Below are 15,429 nucleotides of genomic sequence, written 5' to 3' on the forward strand. Positions count from 1 at the left end.
GCGCATGTTAGAAGAATGAGAGCCAGAGAGGAATATCTTTATAGATGGGGGTCTAGGCATTGAATATCTCTATGGAACATTTGGCTATCCCTAGCAGTATATAAGATATTGCGGGGAAGCAAAAAACCTCACTGAAACGCACCCGCACATGTGTCCCTGTGCATGATTTTGCTACCTGCACAGGTGCAGGAAGCGTAATTGCGCTCACGTTCCAGAGTCGTGGAGCTGTGTGCATTAGGCATTGTGGAAGCAGCCCACCTATGAAGGAATGCCTTAATTGGATTTAGCTTCCGGCCATGGTTCACTTCTTACCTCAGAGACAATTTGACTGGGAACGCTGCCAGCAAGGACTAAAAACCTTAGCCTATGTTGTAATGCACGTTCTAATAGCAATGTAGTTTTAATTGGATTCTCTGAGTGTCTATGTGCTTCTTTGTTCCAATCCGATCTGGCCTGGACAGAACAGTTGTTAAGTGAATCATGGTAATTGTTAACTTAGTAATAGGGTGGTTAAATGCATTTGACTGTTGGTTGCAAAAGCTGACCACATGACCCTTGGACACTGTAACCATCATAAATACACCCCAGTTGCTAAGTATCTCAATTTGGAGCACGTGACCATAGGGATGCTGCAAAGGTCATAAGTCATTTGTTTTCCCCGTTCATTTTTTTTCAGTGCCATTGTAACTCCAAACAGTTACTAAACCAATGGTTTTAAGCTGAGTACTTCCCACCCTCGGGGAGGGGTGGCATAAAAGTCCAATCAATCAATCAATCAATCAATCAATCAATAATCCTTCTTCTCTTCTTACGACAGGCTGCCGTGGAGATCCCTCAGTACATTGGCATTAGCCTTCTGGTGGAAGGATGCACGGTGAAGAAGCCTCAACCTCCAACCCAGAAAAGCCCTCCTCCAGCCATCGACCCAAAGAATGGCTGCCCTGCCCCACAGCAGCAAAGAGTTCCTAAAGTGATTCACCGGCGCAGCAACCAGAGTCTTCCTCGGGCGCCTACCCCGTGTTGGACAGCAGCAAACAACAAGACGGCAGAGCCAGGAGCCCCTGGGAAGGAGAACAAAGTCAAAGAGAAACTCATCTCTAGCAAAGTCGCCCCTTCAGGCTCGGCGAGGTTTAAGCTGCCCAACAAGCTCAGAACAGACCCCTATAACCGAAAAGTCTTGATGGCACACAGCATGGCTACGACCACTGTCATGGCAGGGGGCAAAGTGTCGCAGCCGGACCAGCTCTGTGCCAAATCGAACTCCCAAGAGTTGGCAATCAAACCCCAGGAGCCCACTGTCAATCATGCCAAGCTCACCAGTATGGTAGGTAGGAAGCCGGGCCTGAGGCTACATCTTCAGGAAATCCATACAGTCTCCGGTGAGCTCCCTGTTTCTCCCTTCCCTTCCTCCTATTCGGTGAGGCCCAAAGTGCAATTGCAATGCTTAGGACACTCCTTTCTGCATAACATACCCTTGCCCTCTGCCCCTTCGTCCCCCAGGGGGGTGGATTTAATTTCCACGGTGGAGTTCAGTGCCATTAGAGCGTCTATGATCAAAAGGCGGCTGGCAAGGAGAGGCAAAAACTATGCGGGACCCAAGAGCAACCCTCCCCTCAGGTTGATTGCTGTAGGCAAAAATCAAGTTATAGGGCCTAAGGAACAATTCTTTGTGCCGACGCAAACAGGAAATCATGTTGTTGGGAGTTGAACTCTCCTCCTACCCAATAAAGTATTTTTACAGAAAAACAACAACAACTGGCCGGGATGTGTAATAGCAGGGTGAGTTCTATAGGCCAGGGTGAATGAACAAGCTGTTAAGAGAGTGATGGCGAACCTATGGCATGGGTGACACAGGTGGCACGCAGAGCCATATCTGTTGGCGCCTGAGCTGTTCAGCTCCAGTATGCATGTGTGTGCCAGCCAGCTGATTTTTGGCTCACACAGAGGCTCTGGGAGGGCGTTTTTGGCTTTCAGAGAGCTTCCAGGGGCCTGGGGAGGGCATTTTACCCTCTCCTAGTTCCAGGGGAGCCTTGGAACCCTGGGAAGGCAAAACACGAGCCTACTGGGCCTACCAGAAGTTGGAAATCAGGCTGTTTCCGGCCTCCAGAGGGCCTCTGGGGGAGTGGGGGTAGCTGTTTTTGCCCTCCCGAGGCATTGAATTATGGGTGTGGGCACTCGTGCATGCGTGATAGCGCACACACTTGCTCTTTCAGCACCTGAGGGAAAAAGGGTTCGCCATCACTGTGTTAAGATGTCAGCTGTATGACGAGAGGAAATAACTCTTAGGCTGGGAGTCAGACAGACATGAGAAAATCAGGGACTACATCAAGGATGGGGAACCAATGGCCTCTTTATGAATTGTGGATATTTTATATTTTTATATTTTATATTTTATATTATTTTATGTTTTATATTGTTTTATATTGTTTTATATTGTTTTATATTGTTTTATATTGTTTTATATTGTTTTATATTTTATATTTTATATTTTATATTTTATATTTTATATTTTATATTTTATATTTTATATTTTATATTTTATAATTATTATTATTATTATTATTATTATTATTATTATTATTATTATTATTAATTGGATTTGTATGCCGCCCCTCCGCAGACTATTTTATATTTTATATTATTTTATATTTTATATTATTTTATATTTTATGTTTTATATTGTTTTATATTGTTTTATATTGTTTTATGTTTTATATTTTATATTATTTTACATTATTTTACATTATTTTACATTATTTTACATTATTTTATATTTTACATTTTACATTTTATATTATTTTATATTTTATATTATTTTATATTTTATAAATTTTGTCAAACATGTACAAAATAGTTGGTATTGGTGTATACATAAACATTAGCAAAGTAGATACAGTAGGACAGGGGACGGTAGGCACAACGGTACGCTTATGCAGGCCCCTTACAGACCTCTTAGGAATGGGGTGAGGTCAACTATAGACAGTCTAAGGTTAAAGTTTTAGGGGGGTTGGGGAAGAAACCACAGAGTCTGGTAGTGCATTCTAGACATTGCTCACTCTGTTGCTGAAGTCATATTTTCTGCAGTCATGTTTCAAGCAGTTTACATTGAGTTTGAATCTATTATCTGCTCGTGTATTATTGCAGTTGAAGCTGAAGTAGTCATTGACAGGTAGGACTTTGTGGCAGATGATTTTACAATAGATCATATTGTCTAAACCCAAAATTTCAAGTCTGGTCGAATAAGGTATACTGTTGCTAGCGCAGGAGTGGAGGACTCTCCTTGTGAAATACTGTATTTCTGGACTCTCTCGATTGTATTAATGTTTGATATGCAGCGGGGGTTCCAGACAGATAAGCTGTATTTGAGAATTGGTCTAGCAAATGTTTTGTAGGCTCTGGTTAATGGTGTAATATTGCCAGAGAAGAAGATTAGATTAAAAATTCTTAGTGCCTTTTTGGCAATGTTGTTACAATGGGCTCTGGCACTTAGGTCATTAGATATGAGTACTCCAAGGTCTTTGACAGAGTGAGGTCGTTTACAATGTTGTGTCCTCCAAGCTTGTATTTTGTGTTCTGATTCTTTTTGCAAATGTGTAAGACAGAGCATTTGTTGGTGGAGATTTGAAGTTGCCAGTTCTTTGACCATTCTGATACAAGGTCTTTTTGAAGGGTAGCAGCATTCTCTGTGGTGTTAAATAGTTTAACATTGTTGGCAAAGAGAACACAGTTGTTTATAATATGACCACAAAAGTTATTTATGTAAAGGATGAAGAGTGTTGCTTCTAAAATGCTGCCCTGAGGGACACCATTGTTGACAGGTGTAGGATTTGATAGGGCACTCACTATTTTAACCACTTGTTGTCTGTTTGACAGAAACACAGTTATCCAATCCTGTAGGGAAACCAGAGATGCCATAAGATTTTGGTTTCCAGTGTACCACTAAATCAAAGGCTTCACAAAAGTCTATGTAAATTGTGTCTATTTTATAACCAGCATGCGCTTGCTGAGGAATTCTCAGAGTTGAAGTCCACAAGTTGTAAAGTTGCCAAAGTTGGAGACTATATGGTAGCTTGGGGAAAAAAACAGGGTCCCAGAGGTTTTCATAGGTGAGGAATTGAGGGGAGTGCCTGCAGAATATAAATATTGACATAAATACAATATAAATGTAAGCAGGGATGGTTCTAGTACCTAATTCAAATCAGAGAATGGCTGTGATACATTTGACTATATAGCCAAAAGAAAAAAAAGAGGTTCAAAAAATATAAGACAGGATCTTATTTTCGGGGAAACACAGCAGGTACCTAAATATAACACCTGTCTGCCTTGCTTTATAACAATAATGTTTCATTGCCCTCATAGACACCTTTCAGAATTAAATTTACAGTACTGTACAGGCTTATTAAATACAGCTAGTATGATTGTGCCACATTGGTGTGACTGTGGAAGTTTGTGAACATCGTATAGGTATGATGCTTGCCAAGCACTTGAATCACAATCACATGAGGGTGGGAGCACTGCAACGGTCACAAATTTGAGGAATGGTCGTAAGTCTCTTTTTTCAGCACTGCCTTAACTTTGAAAGGCCGCTGAATGGGTAGTCGGTAGTCAGGAGTACTTGTATTTTGTTGTAAGGTTTCATTTATTGTCCCAATAATGTATAAAATGGATCCTGTAAACCAGTGTTTCCCAACCAGTGTGGTCAGGTGTGTCGCGAAGAAGGAAGCTCAGCTTCTGGTCTCGCAACTTTCCAGAGCTCTGCCTCACAGCTGACCACCCTGCCGCTGCCCCACGGCTACTGCCCAATGCCGCTGCTGCAGCGTGGTGTACGAGAAAGAGAGAGAGAAAGAAAGAGAGGGATAGCAAGAGAGAGAGATAGCAAGAGAGTGAGAGAGAGAGAGAGGGAGAGAGAGGGAGGAGAGAGAAAGAGAGAGAAAGCAAAAAAAGAGAGAGATAGCAAGAAAGAGAGAGAGAGGGAGAGAGAGGGGGGAGAGAGAAAGAGAGAGAAAGACAGCAAGAGGGGAGAGAGAAAGCAAGAGAGAGAGAGAAAGAGGGGGGAAGGAGGGTGAGGGAAAGACATAGAGGGAGGGAAGGAGGGAGAGAGAAAGAGAGCAAAAAAGGGAGAAACAAAGAGAGATAGAGAGAGAGGGGGAAAGAAAGAAAGGAAGGAAGAGAGAGAAAGAGGAAGAGAGAGAGAAATAGAGCGAAAGGGAGGAAGAGAGATATTTTTTTGTCCAAACTTTTTTTAGCCCCCCCCCCCCCCCCGCTCAATGTTCCCCAGGATTTTGTAAATGTGAATAATGTGCCGTGGCTCAAAAAAGGTTGGGAAACACTGCTGTAAACTACCGTATTTTTCGGAGTATAAGACACACTTTTTACCACCCCCCCAAAGAAGGTGAACATTTGGGTGCGTCTTATATACCGAATGTAGCCCCACCTACCCACTCCACCCCCACCCTTTGGCCTCTGCCTCCCAGCAATTTACCTCCTTGCAGCAAACAGAACAGGCCCCTGTTAAGCCAAGAAATGGATTACATTGGGGAACAGCAATTTCGTTTTGACTTGTTTTGTTTTGGCCTCTGGATCCAAAAATAACCACAGTTTTTGTCTATCACGTCAACTTTTTAAGCTACAGTATACCCTCAAAAGTCATATAAATTATGCATATAAAGGAAAGTAAAGTAAAAACTTACCAAATATACTGTTTCCAAAGAATAATTTTATTCACACAAAGACTATAATAGTTACTGAAAGTTAAATTGTGTTCATACAAATACAGTTGTTTCTTATTGAATAGTAATTATACATATTAAGGTAAAATTTTTCACTTATAGCTTTTTCTGGTGTGTTTTATCTGTGGACATTCTCGCTTGATGCTCCAACAATAGTCAGCCATCATATGTACATCCCATCTTCCTTAATACTGTGACTCCATGACCTTGAAATCTTGGTGGAATCGCTCCCCTTGCTCATCACTGACTTGCACCAAACCTTTCCGGGAAGTTAGCAAGATGGCTATGTAAAAAATGCAATTTGATGCTCATGTTGCTGAATTAACTATATTATATATACAGTGGTACCTCATGATACAAACTTAATTGGTTCCAGGAGGAGGTTCGTAAGGTGAAAAGTTCGTAAGACGAAACAATGTTTCCCATAGGAATCAATGTAAAAGCAAATAATGCGTGCAAATCCTGCAGGAAAATCCCAAACTTTAGAAGGGAGGCGAACAGAGGGCAGGGAGGAGCAGCTAAAGGGGGTGGGTGGAAGAAGAAAGGCTAGGCTAAAGGGTGAGTGGGAAGGAAGAAAGGCAAGGGGGGCGCCCCTCCCTTTTCTTTCTTCAAAAGACACCCTTTCAGTGCCTGTGCAAGCACGCTGTTCTCCTACTTTTTAAAATGCAAACTCTTTCCCCCTCCAAGCCGCCCTTCCCTTTTCTTTCTTCAAAAAAGGGAAAAAAAGAAACCCCTTCATCCCAGCAGCAGCGGCTTGGGTTCGTAAGGTGAAAATAGTTCGGAAGAAGAGACAAAAAAATCTTAAACACCGGGTTCGTATCTCGAAAAGTTTGTTAGAAGAGGCGTTCGTAATATGAGGTACCACTGTATAAGGTGTAGAGAAAAAAACTTGATGTGGTAGAAGAAAACTAATTGCAGTTTTGAAACCAGCATGCCTAATTAACTATTAAAAAAGCTCAAAAATCAAACTCAACAGAAATTGTGTTACAAATTGTTCTCCAGTGTAATCAGCTTACCAACCCTCAGCAGATTGAAGCTGCAGCTACGTGGTAGAACTGAAAATGAAACTAATGCTGCAAGGAGGCAAATTGCTGGGAGGGAGAGGCAGAGGCAGAATATTATTTTCTTGTGCTAATTAGACTGCTGAAACTGGATGCAAGGAGATAGGTCAGTAACAATAAATGTCTGTACAATGTTCAAATCATTAGACTTATTTTTTAAAGACTGCTTTATTATTTTCTAGACAACTTAATGAAATGAAGGAGCTTTTTAAAATAAATGCTTGATCTGAAGAGGCCCAGTGCTTTTGTATCTTCTTTTAAATAGCAAAGAATAAGTATACTTCCAGAAAGCCACATCAATTTTAACAGCATCTGTTCAAGTATAATCTGAAATGTAACAGTGTCCTGTTTTAGTATTAAGATAAGGCAGCTTGGTTAAACTCTGACTTAGACATTTTTGCAGTAGATCTACTTAAATAATTGAGAAGAGTTAATGTGACTACATTTAAGAAAACTTTCTGGCATTAATATACTGCCATAATGTACATTTCTCCAATTCTTTGCTATTTCGATGGATTAGGCACACATGTACAGAAATACACAGCAAACAGTGTATATCATTTGTACTGTTTGCTGTTTGCTGGGAGGCAAATTGCTGGGAGGCAGAGGCAGAGTGTCCCCCCCCCCTATTTTCCTCCCCCAAAACTAAGGTGCGTTTTATACTCCGGTGCATTTTATAATCCGAAAAATACGGTAAATCTCTAGCAGCCACTATGTGGGAAATCCCCAAGCTGAAATGACAGCTTTGGTTGTTGGCAAGAACTATTCATTCTCTAGAGAAATCTGATACTTGCCATCGCTATGAATTTTGTGACTGAGATCAGACCCTACCTAGTTTGCATTCCCAAGCCATTATGAAACACCATATCTGAGATACAGTGATAAAAATATTGCAGTTGAGTTTCAGTTGCTTGAAACAGAAAAGCTCTCTCCTCACCTCATCTCACAGTTATGTCACTGGAGTTCTCACTGGAGAAATTGCAATACAAATTTTGTTCGGCCATATCTCATTTCCTAGCAGCAAAAGCATCCCTCAGTCAGCCCATAAACCCCCAAGAGAATCGTCCTCCCCTTTGTTTTCTCCAGATTTCCTTGTCCTCCATTTTGAGAAGCGCTGCTCCCTTTTTTGTCCTCCATTTTGAGAAGCGCTGCTCCCTTTTTGTCCTCCATTTTGAGAAGCACTGCTCCCTTTTTTGTCCTCCATTTTGAGAAGCGCTGCTCCCTTTTTTGTCCTCCATTTTGAGAAGCACTGCTCCCTTTTTTGTCCTCCATTTTGAGAAGCGCTACTCCCTTTTTTGTCCTCCATTTTGAGAAGCGCTGCTCCCTTTTTTGTCCTCCATTTTGGGAAGCGCTGCTCCCTTTTTCTCCACAGTTCACATAACATTTACTAAAGATATTTTTAATCTGCTTCTTCAAAGAGCTGTCCTTAAGGTAAATCTGTGACTTGTGGTTAGTGTGTAGTTCTGGCATGCCCTTGTCTTTTGTGGCCCCCTTTGGGTCATGTGAAATGGGCACAGTGGCTCAGTGGTTAAAGAAGCTGAGCTTGTCAGCTGGATAGCTAGCAGCCTGAGTTCGACACCTGCCTACCCAACAGTTTTAAAACATGCAAATGTGAGTAGATAAATAGGCAGCCCTTCCAGGCTGGGGTTCCTACTTACCGCTGCTATCGGTGTGATGCGCATGCCGCTCCAGGTGATCGGCAGCCGCGCACGCACGTCTGATATGTGTGCGCACGCATATGAGCAAGATTTTTCTTCTGCACATGTTCAGGAAGCAAAATCTGATGAGAGGCCATGCGGCTGTGCGAGATTTCAACCATTTTTTGCTTTTGTGCAAAATATTTGCCGAAAATCACCGAAATCTCACGTGGCTGTGCCTCCTCTTGCAATATTTCACTCCCTGCGCCTGCGCAAAAGTGAAATTTCGCTCGGATGAATGCACCCACCGGCTGGTCACCTGGAGCTTCCTGCGCAGCTCCATTTTAGCTACCAGTATGCAGTGTGGCGCGTACCGGCTAGCAACCCATTACTGAGCCCCTCCCTCCTGGGAATCCAGACTTCATTCCACCACAATCCCTCAATCGGTGCCCTCCAAGTATGTGGAAATATACTGCTCAAGAAAAATAAAGAGAACCCTCAAAGAACACATCCTAGATCTGAATGAATGAAATATTCTCGTTGAATACTTTGTTCTGTACAAAGCTGAATGTGCTGACAACATGTGAAATTGATCGTCCATCAGTGTTGCTTCCTAAGTGGACAGTTTGATCTCACAGAAGTTTGGCTTATTTGGAGTTATATTGTGTTGTTTAAGTGTTCCCTTTATTTTTTTGAGCAGTGTACAATGCCCAGTGTTCTTGAGAATAGCCACTTCTGGACAAAACCAGGTTGGGGACACTTTCTAGAAATGTGTCTTTATGGTTTGCAAGTAGGTGTGACCTAAACCATAATTGGTTTGGGAAAGGACATACATACCCTGTTTCCCCGATAGTAAGACACCCCCAATTGTAAGACGTATCGGGGGTTTCAGGGGGGGTCGGCTAATATAAGCCGTACCCCGAAAGTAAGACATATGTCTTACTTTCGGGGAAACACGGGGGTATTGCCGCCTCCCTCTCATCTAGCTGCCTTCCTTTTTTAAGCGGGAAGAAGGGCGCGCCTTCGCTGCCTTCTTCCAGGACCGGGGAGGGGAGCTGTGAGGGAGGCGGCCTGCTGAGGCCCAGCCCGCCAGGGAGTTTGGCTGACGGAGGGACGAAGCCAGACTGCTAAGCTTCAGCTCGTTAGAGGGAGCTGTCGGCCGGAGACGGGGGGGGCTTGCTGCAGCGAGCGACCTGCTCCTGCCTTCCCTTTCGCCTCCTCGAGAGCCAGTGAAACTTGCCGGTGGAGCCGAGTTAGCCGCAGGGAGGAAAGAGGCGTCGTCGAGGGGTCACGGCGCAGCCTCTCCGCGGCAGTCGAGGTGGGCGAGGGCCCTGCCTTGGTGGCCGTGGGTTGCCACCGTTATGAACCCGGCGGGCTCCTCAGAAATGGCCCTGCAAGGGAAGCCGCCCGGCCAGAGGTAGGAAAGTCCCCACCCATCCTTTGCCCGCGTCTCGAAGAGGGGAAGAGAAGGGACTGTGGTGATGGTGTTGCGGGGGTGCGAGATAAGTGAGGGAGCCTCGAAACCGCTTGTCGCCTTCGCTTCCACGGGGCTTTTGAGGGAAATAACAGTCCCTCCTGGGGGAGAATCAGGGGACAGGCTCTCGGAGCCCTTGAAAGGACCCCCCCTTTCCACCCCTTGTCGCCCGAGACGAGGTCGGGGCGCTTCCTTCCCATTGGCGCTCTCTTCAGATCCTCCTCCCCTCGCTCTGGGTGAGCAGCGCGGCGTGGCGGCGGTGATGGAGGAGGAGGAAGAGGAGGAGAACGAGGGCGGCTGTCGCCCTTGAGGAGGCTGCCCTGGAGCCCTGAGGTTGAACTTGGAAAAGAGCTCACGAGGCTCCTGTCCCGCGGCTGCCCTTCTGGACTCTGGGGAGATGCCGCCTTCGGGAACGCGACCCTTTCAATTTTTTTCCAATATAAGACATACCCCGAAAGTAAGACATAGTGGGGCCTTTGGGGATAAAAAGAAAGTAAGACACTGTCTTACTTTCGGGGAAACACGGTAGCTTAAAACTGCTCGCCTTCAGTTGACTCAGGCAATTTCTAGGTAATTTGTAAGTCTGTTTTGTACCTTTGGGTTGTTGTTGTTCATTTAGCTACATTGAAAGGATGTTTCACTGTTGAAAGCTGTCCAGGTACTTGCCAGTAAGCCCATGTGTGCTGTATTATTGGTTCCTCTCCAGGCCTGACTGTTTCCTGCAGATTCCCCTGCCTCTTCTGCAGAGATGAAAAGGCTGTGGCAAGTTTGCAAGGGCTGCGTTGCTGTTCCAGAGCTGGGCCTTTACTTCCTGCAGCTCCCAAATTCTTCTACCACAAAGCAGTCACCACTTGCCCGGCTCAGGTATATTGTGAATTTTTAAGCCCTCATAGGAAGAGCATTCCTCTTGCCTAGGAAGATTTCCTGATTAATCCTGCCATGTCAAATAAGGATGGCCTCTCTGTTTCTCCTCCTGCCTATCAAGAGAATGGCCCAAACCTATTTCCGACTACCGCCTCTTGCAAAGATGTCACCCCTTCCTCCCCCTACCCCCCAATAGACCGGTTTCCTTCTCCCCATCCCGTAACCATTCCTTTCTCCACCCATGTGCCTAGGATCAGCAGCAGCTGCCACCTCTTGTACCGGCTTTTGACAACCAGATGTCTGTCTTGCCTCCCGTGGGTGGGAAGGATTCTGAATCCACATTGACTAATTCTACCCGAGCGGCTGACTCTGTGTCTTCATTCTAATAAAACAGGGAGAATTGCTCCGTGTGTATTGCCCTTAGGAATTCACCTTGCTTGGCCCAGCCAATTTTTTAAAAAAATTGTTTTGAGTGGTTACAAGTTTTTTCAAGTTGATGCTGGGAATTTGAAAAAAAAAATAAGTGTCATACATAAAGGGGGATTTGATTCCTGCTGGGGCTTTTTTTCTGGGAGTTTTTCTTTCCTGTGATTGGAGGATGTTTCTGAAGTTTTCGCTCACATGAAAATAAGTGGGGTTTTGTTTTGGTTTTTTGGTGGCCCACGTTCCTCTTTGGACACAAAAGAAGGGAAATGACTGGAAACTGTGGGAAATTATTATGGGGGGAATAATAAAGACTGAATTCATCAAAAGCAAAGAAACATCTGGGACATTGAAGCGAAGAAGAGAGAAGAGGGGGAAACAGCATTCGAGATTTAGCTACAGGCGGTGCTTGCAACGGAACTCAGAAAATAATCTTTCGTTCTTCTAGAAAACAGTTTCCTAACATTATTTTAACGAATAGTTTTTGCAGTTTTATAGCAGTGGTGGTGGGTTTGGTGCTTCTAAGTGCAGCATTGGGAGGAGACAGAAAATTATTTTGAACACCCTGCTCCAACAGTGTGCATATTTCACAGTAACTCTTTGGTGCCACCCAATTTATGTGCCAACATAATCATTCACTGCCCAAATGTGCCTATATATCTGTGTGCAGGGCAGCCAACTCAACCCTCCACCTTGCCAAAATACATATTTCTACATGTTGATTCCATCACCCTGCCTCACCCTCCTCCTGCATAAGCCTGTGTTTTCCTGCTCTACTCAATATTCACCTTCTGTCTTATTTCTTTCAAATCCACTACATATAAACATACATAGCTCAGCTATTTGACACCTTTATAACTTGATCTTGATATTCACTATGAAAATTGGGCATCTGCAGTGGTGGCCAGTGCAACAATTGGGAAACAATTGGGAAACCCTTGTTGGCTGTGGAATTCTGGAAAGTGAAGCCCAACAGATCTTTAAGCCAGCAAGGTTGAGGAATACGCTTTAGAAGGATGACATCGGCAGTATATATATGTCCTGGAGAAATCATCTACAGCTCTTAAAAGGTGGAAGGATGATGGCTTTCCATCTCCAACAGTCCCTGTGCCTGCCTTAACTCTGTTCAAAAGTACAACCTGCTTCAATTTGGTTGCTTCTGATTGGCAAGGCTCTGAGATGCTTCTGGGGTGATGCCGAAGAGATGATAGGGAGCACTTTTCTGTGATTCAATACAGTAACCATGCCCGTTTCCAGAATAGTGTGGAAAGACATGGCTGCTTTAATGAGTTGTAGCCAAACACAGTGGATGCATTTTGATCCTGGTAGGACATGCCATTTTGGCCACAGCAGCACATTACCTTGAATTCTGTTTTGGGGTATTATAATCTAGGATGGAATGTTTGGAATTGGCTTGGATGGCTTCAGCTTGCCACTCAGTTGACAATGCAAGCAATTGGGAGTATTATTTAAAGTTTAGCTGCAGAAAAACGTTGAGGTCTGAGATGACTCATAGATTTTGAGTATGTGAAAATGTTTCAATAACCACTTTATAATAAATAAGCAGGCTTTTTACTAGGTGTCCGATAGTTTCAGTTCAGGATATGCTTCCACAAATGGAAATGCCCCACTAAAGAAAAAATCACTGGTCCATTAAAAATGACTGAGCTATAAATATGGATGAGATCACAGTATAACAGCACCTGACTGCCCCCCTTTCCTCACTTCTGTTCTTCCTGTTACTTTCCATATTTTGAAGCACAATCTAGGTTAATTGTCCAGAAAGCTCTAAATCAATGATGGAACTCCGTGCTGCCCATGAAACTGCATATTCTTGTGCCACAGCATATTTTTTTCTCCTGGGCGATTCCTCTATTTGTATTTTTCCTTCAAAATTACTCCAACCTTACTACAACGTTCTAAAATGGTTCTTCCCCAATCTCACTTGCCTTTCTAAATACTTCAGAGCTTTCTCGGGGTCTTCTTCAGAGATCGATGCCCTTAACAGCAATTTAAACTCATTTCTTTGGGGAATTTTTCCTATTGCTCTAGTTGCTTTGCCTTCCTAATATTGTATTTAGTCATGATCAAAATTGTAGTAAATGTCAAAATTTGTTATTTCTGTATACACTGGACATTTGAGCATGGGGAAAAAAAGATAACTGTCAGGTTTGCTTTCTTTTAAGCCACTAATTTTGAATTTTGCTGGTGGATGTATTATTTGGCTGACTATTTCCTATTTAGAATTTGGTTACTAGGACCTTTTGACTGATGTCTTCAGCAAATAATTAAGCAAAGTATGGTTATATTTTTATGCAATGCATATAAGGGTGGAATTTTGAGGTTTTTTCCCTCTTTGGTTTTTTGGGAGTGATTCATAACAACTAGAGTATATTCAACTCCATATCCAGCTTTTGCATGGAGAACATGACTTGGAGTGGAGGTAAGGCCATAACCTACTCTGCTGTAACTGTATTTGTACTGGGTCTTCCAGGGCCTTTCTCGGAGATTAAGTTCATCTCTTGAGTGAAGGAAACCCAACTGATCATAATGGAGTACACATTTTTTCAAAAGGTTCCAGAACCCATTCACTCCACAAAATGTCCTTAGATGGGACTTTATGTATATAGTCTTCTGCTTGGCGAGATATTAACAGCCAAAATGTTTAAGCACGGCTTCGGTGATTCCCAAGCTTAGGTTTCCAAGCACTATAGGACTGAATTTCTCACTGACTTAAGATCCAGGGTTAGAAATCACTAGATCAGATGGACTAATTTACTCTGGCACAAGACTGATTCTTAAATAAATGAGCTTGAAGTTCCCACAAATTCTAGCATGCTATTTCTTTATAAATATATTCCAAATATACACCATGTTTTTTCCTACCATGTATAAAAGGAGCCTATGTCACAGAGTTTGTAAATCCTCCCCCCCCCCTCCCCAACTGTGGTAAATTTCAGTGTTTCAGATTCCCACAAATATGCATAAAACATTTTTTTCTTAAAATGGGAAAGAATGCAACAGGATACCAAAAAATTTATATATTTATAAATTTTATTACAATCCCTAAAGTATGTATTTTAGGTAGTCAAGTATATCCTTATTTTACTATTAACATATTTACACTGAGGTATTGTAACAGCGTGGTTTGTAAATTCTTTGTAAAACAATAAAATTTACTTTTGTAGTCTACTAGTCTGATTCTTGGAGAACTGTTTTAATATTTAAAGCAAACAAGTCAAAACCTTTTTTCAGTGCTATCAAAAAGAAGAAAATGGGACAATCATTTATATAAAGTAACAGGGGCTAAAACAAACATTAGTAATAATGTTTTTCCCATTAGCATTCTTACTACATATGAAATAGAACTCTCTGTTCTACATGTAGAAATTTCCCTAGAGCAGAGATTTTTAAGCTTTGACTCCCAGAACTCTGCAAATTGAAGTCCAGACATTTTAAACTTGCTAAGGTTGACAAACATTGCTTTAGAATTAAAATAACTTGGGTTCCAAGTTCTGTAAAGAATTGCCTTAGAACCAAAGTAACTTGGGTACTGTTCTGTCGAGCTCTCTGGTAGAATCCTCCCACAAATTCACAGGTACAAATTTCACACACAAACGTTTGAAAATTCAAAACAATGTTCTTTATAATGAAAATTCACTTAAACCAAGCCCTCTTTTGGTATAGCAAAAAGCACTCCTCTCCAAACAAACTGGTAATTTGTACAAGTCCCTTATCAGTTCTGAGATACTTAGCTTAAAGCTGTGAGGCAATTCACAGTCCTTCTTCTTTCACAAAGTGAAACACACTTTGCCCTGGTTTAGTTTCAAAACAGGGAAAAATCAGCACACAAAGGTCAAAGTCAGTAAAGCAGTCACGAAACACAGCGATCAGATAATCCTCCACAATGGCCAAACCCACAGGCTGCTCTTTATAGCAGCCTCACTAATTACCACAGGCCACCCAACCACAGGTGGCCTCATTTTCTTTGATAATAATCTCTCAGTTGTTGCTGCCTATGCATCGCTCTCCGCATGTGTGGCTGTATCATTAACTCTTGTTCCGAATCCAAGGAGGAGCTAGATAATTGATCTCCTTCTGAGCTGTCTGCCCCACTCTCCTCCTCCCTGTCACTCATGTCTTCTTGGTCAGAGGAGCCTTCATCAGTAGATTCCACCGGGGGGGGGGGGCAAAACAGACCTGCAGCATGTGGATGTCTCCCCCACATCCACAGTCCTTGG

At 42.9% G+C, this 15,429-nt stretch overlaps 1 protein-coding gene across 5 annotated transcripts in view; it reads left to right on the top strand.

Moving 5' to 3' along the window:
• Positions 1–14,378, top strand: part of LOC139155532 (tubulin tyrosine ligase 3-like) — a 57,334-nt gene extending 42,956 nt beyond the window's left edge. For 4 of the 5 annotated variants that reach the window (XM_070730704.1, XM_070730705.1, XM_070730707.1 and 1 more), the window contains 3 exons: positions 818–1,379; positions 10,608–10,765; positions 11,017–14,378. In XM_070730704.1, coding sequence (XP_070586805.1) covers positions 818–1,379; positions 10,608–10,765; positions 11,017–11,151 — 855 coding nt within the window. In that variant the 3' untranslated portion in view covers positions 11,152–14,378. The remainder of the gene's footprint in view (positions 1–817; positions 1,380–10,607; positions 10,766–11,016) is intronic. The other variant, XR_011557082.1, reaches the window with a different exon arrangement.
• The last annotated feature ends 1,051 nt before the right edge of the window (positions 14,379–15,429 follow it).

Source organism: Erythrolamprus reginae, unplaced genomic scaffold (genome assembly GCF_031021105.1).
Source record: "Erythrolamprus reginae isolate rEryReg1 unplaced genomic scaffold, rEryReg1.hap1 H_27, whole genome shotgun sequence".
Classification (NCBI taxonomy): domain Eukaryota; kingdom Metazoa; phylum Chordata; class Lepidosauria; order Squamata; family Dipsadidae; genus Erythrolamprus; species Erythrolamprus reginae.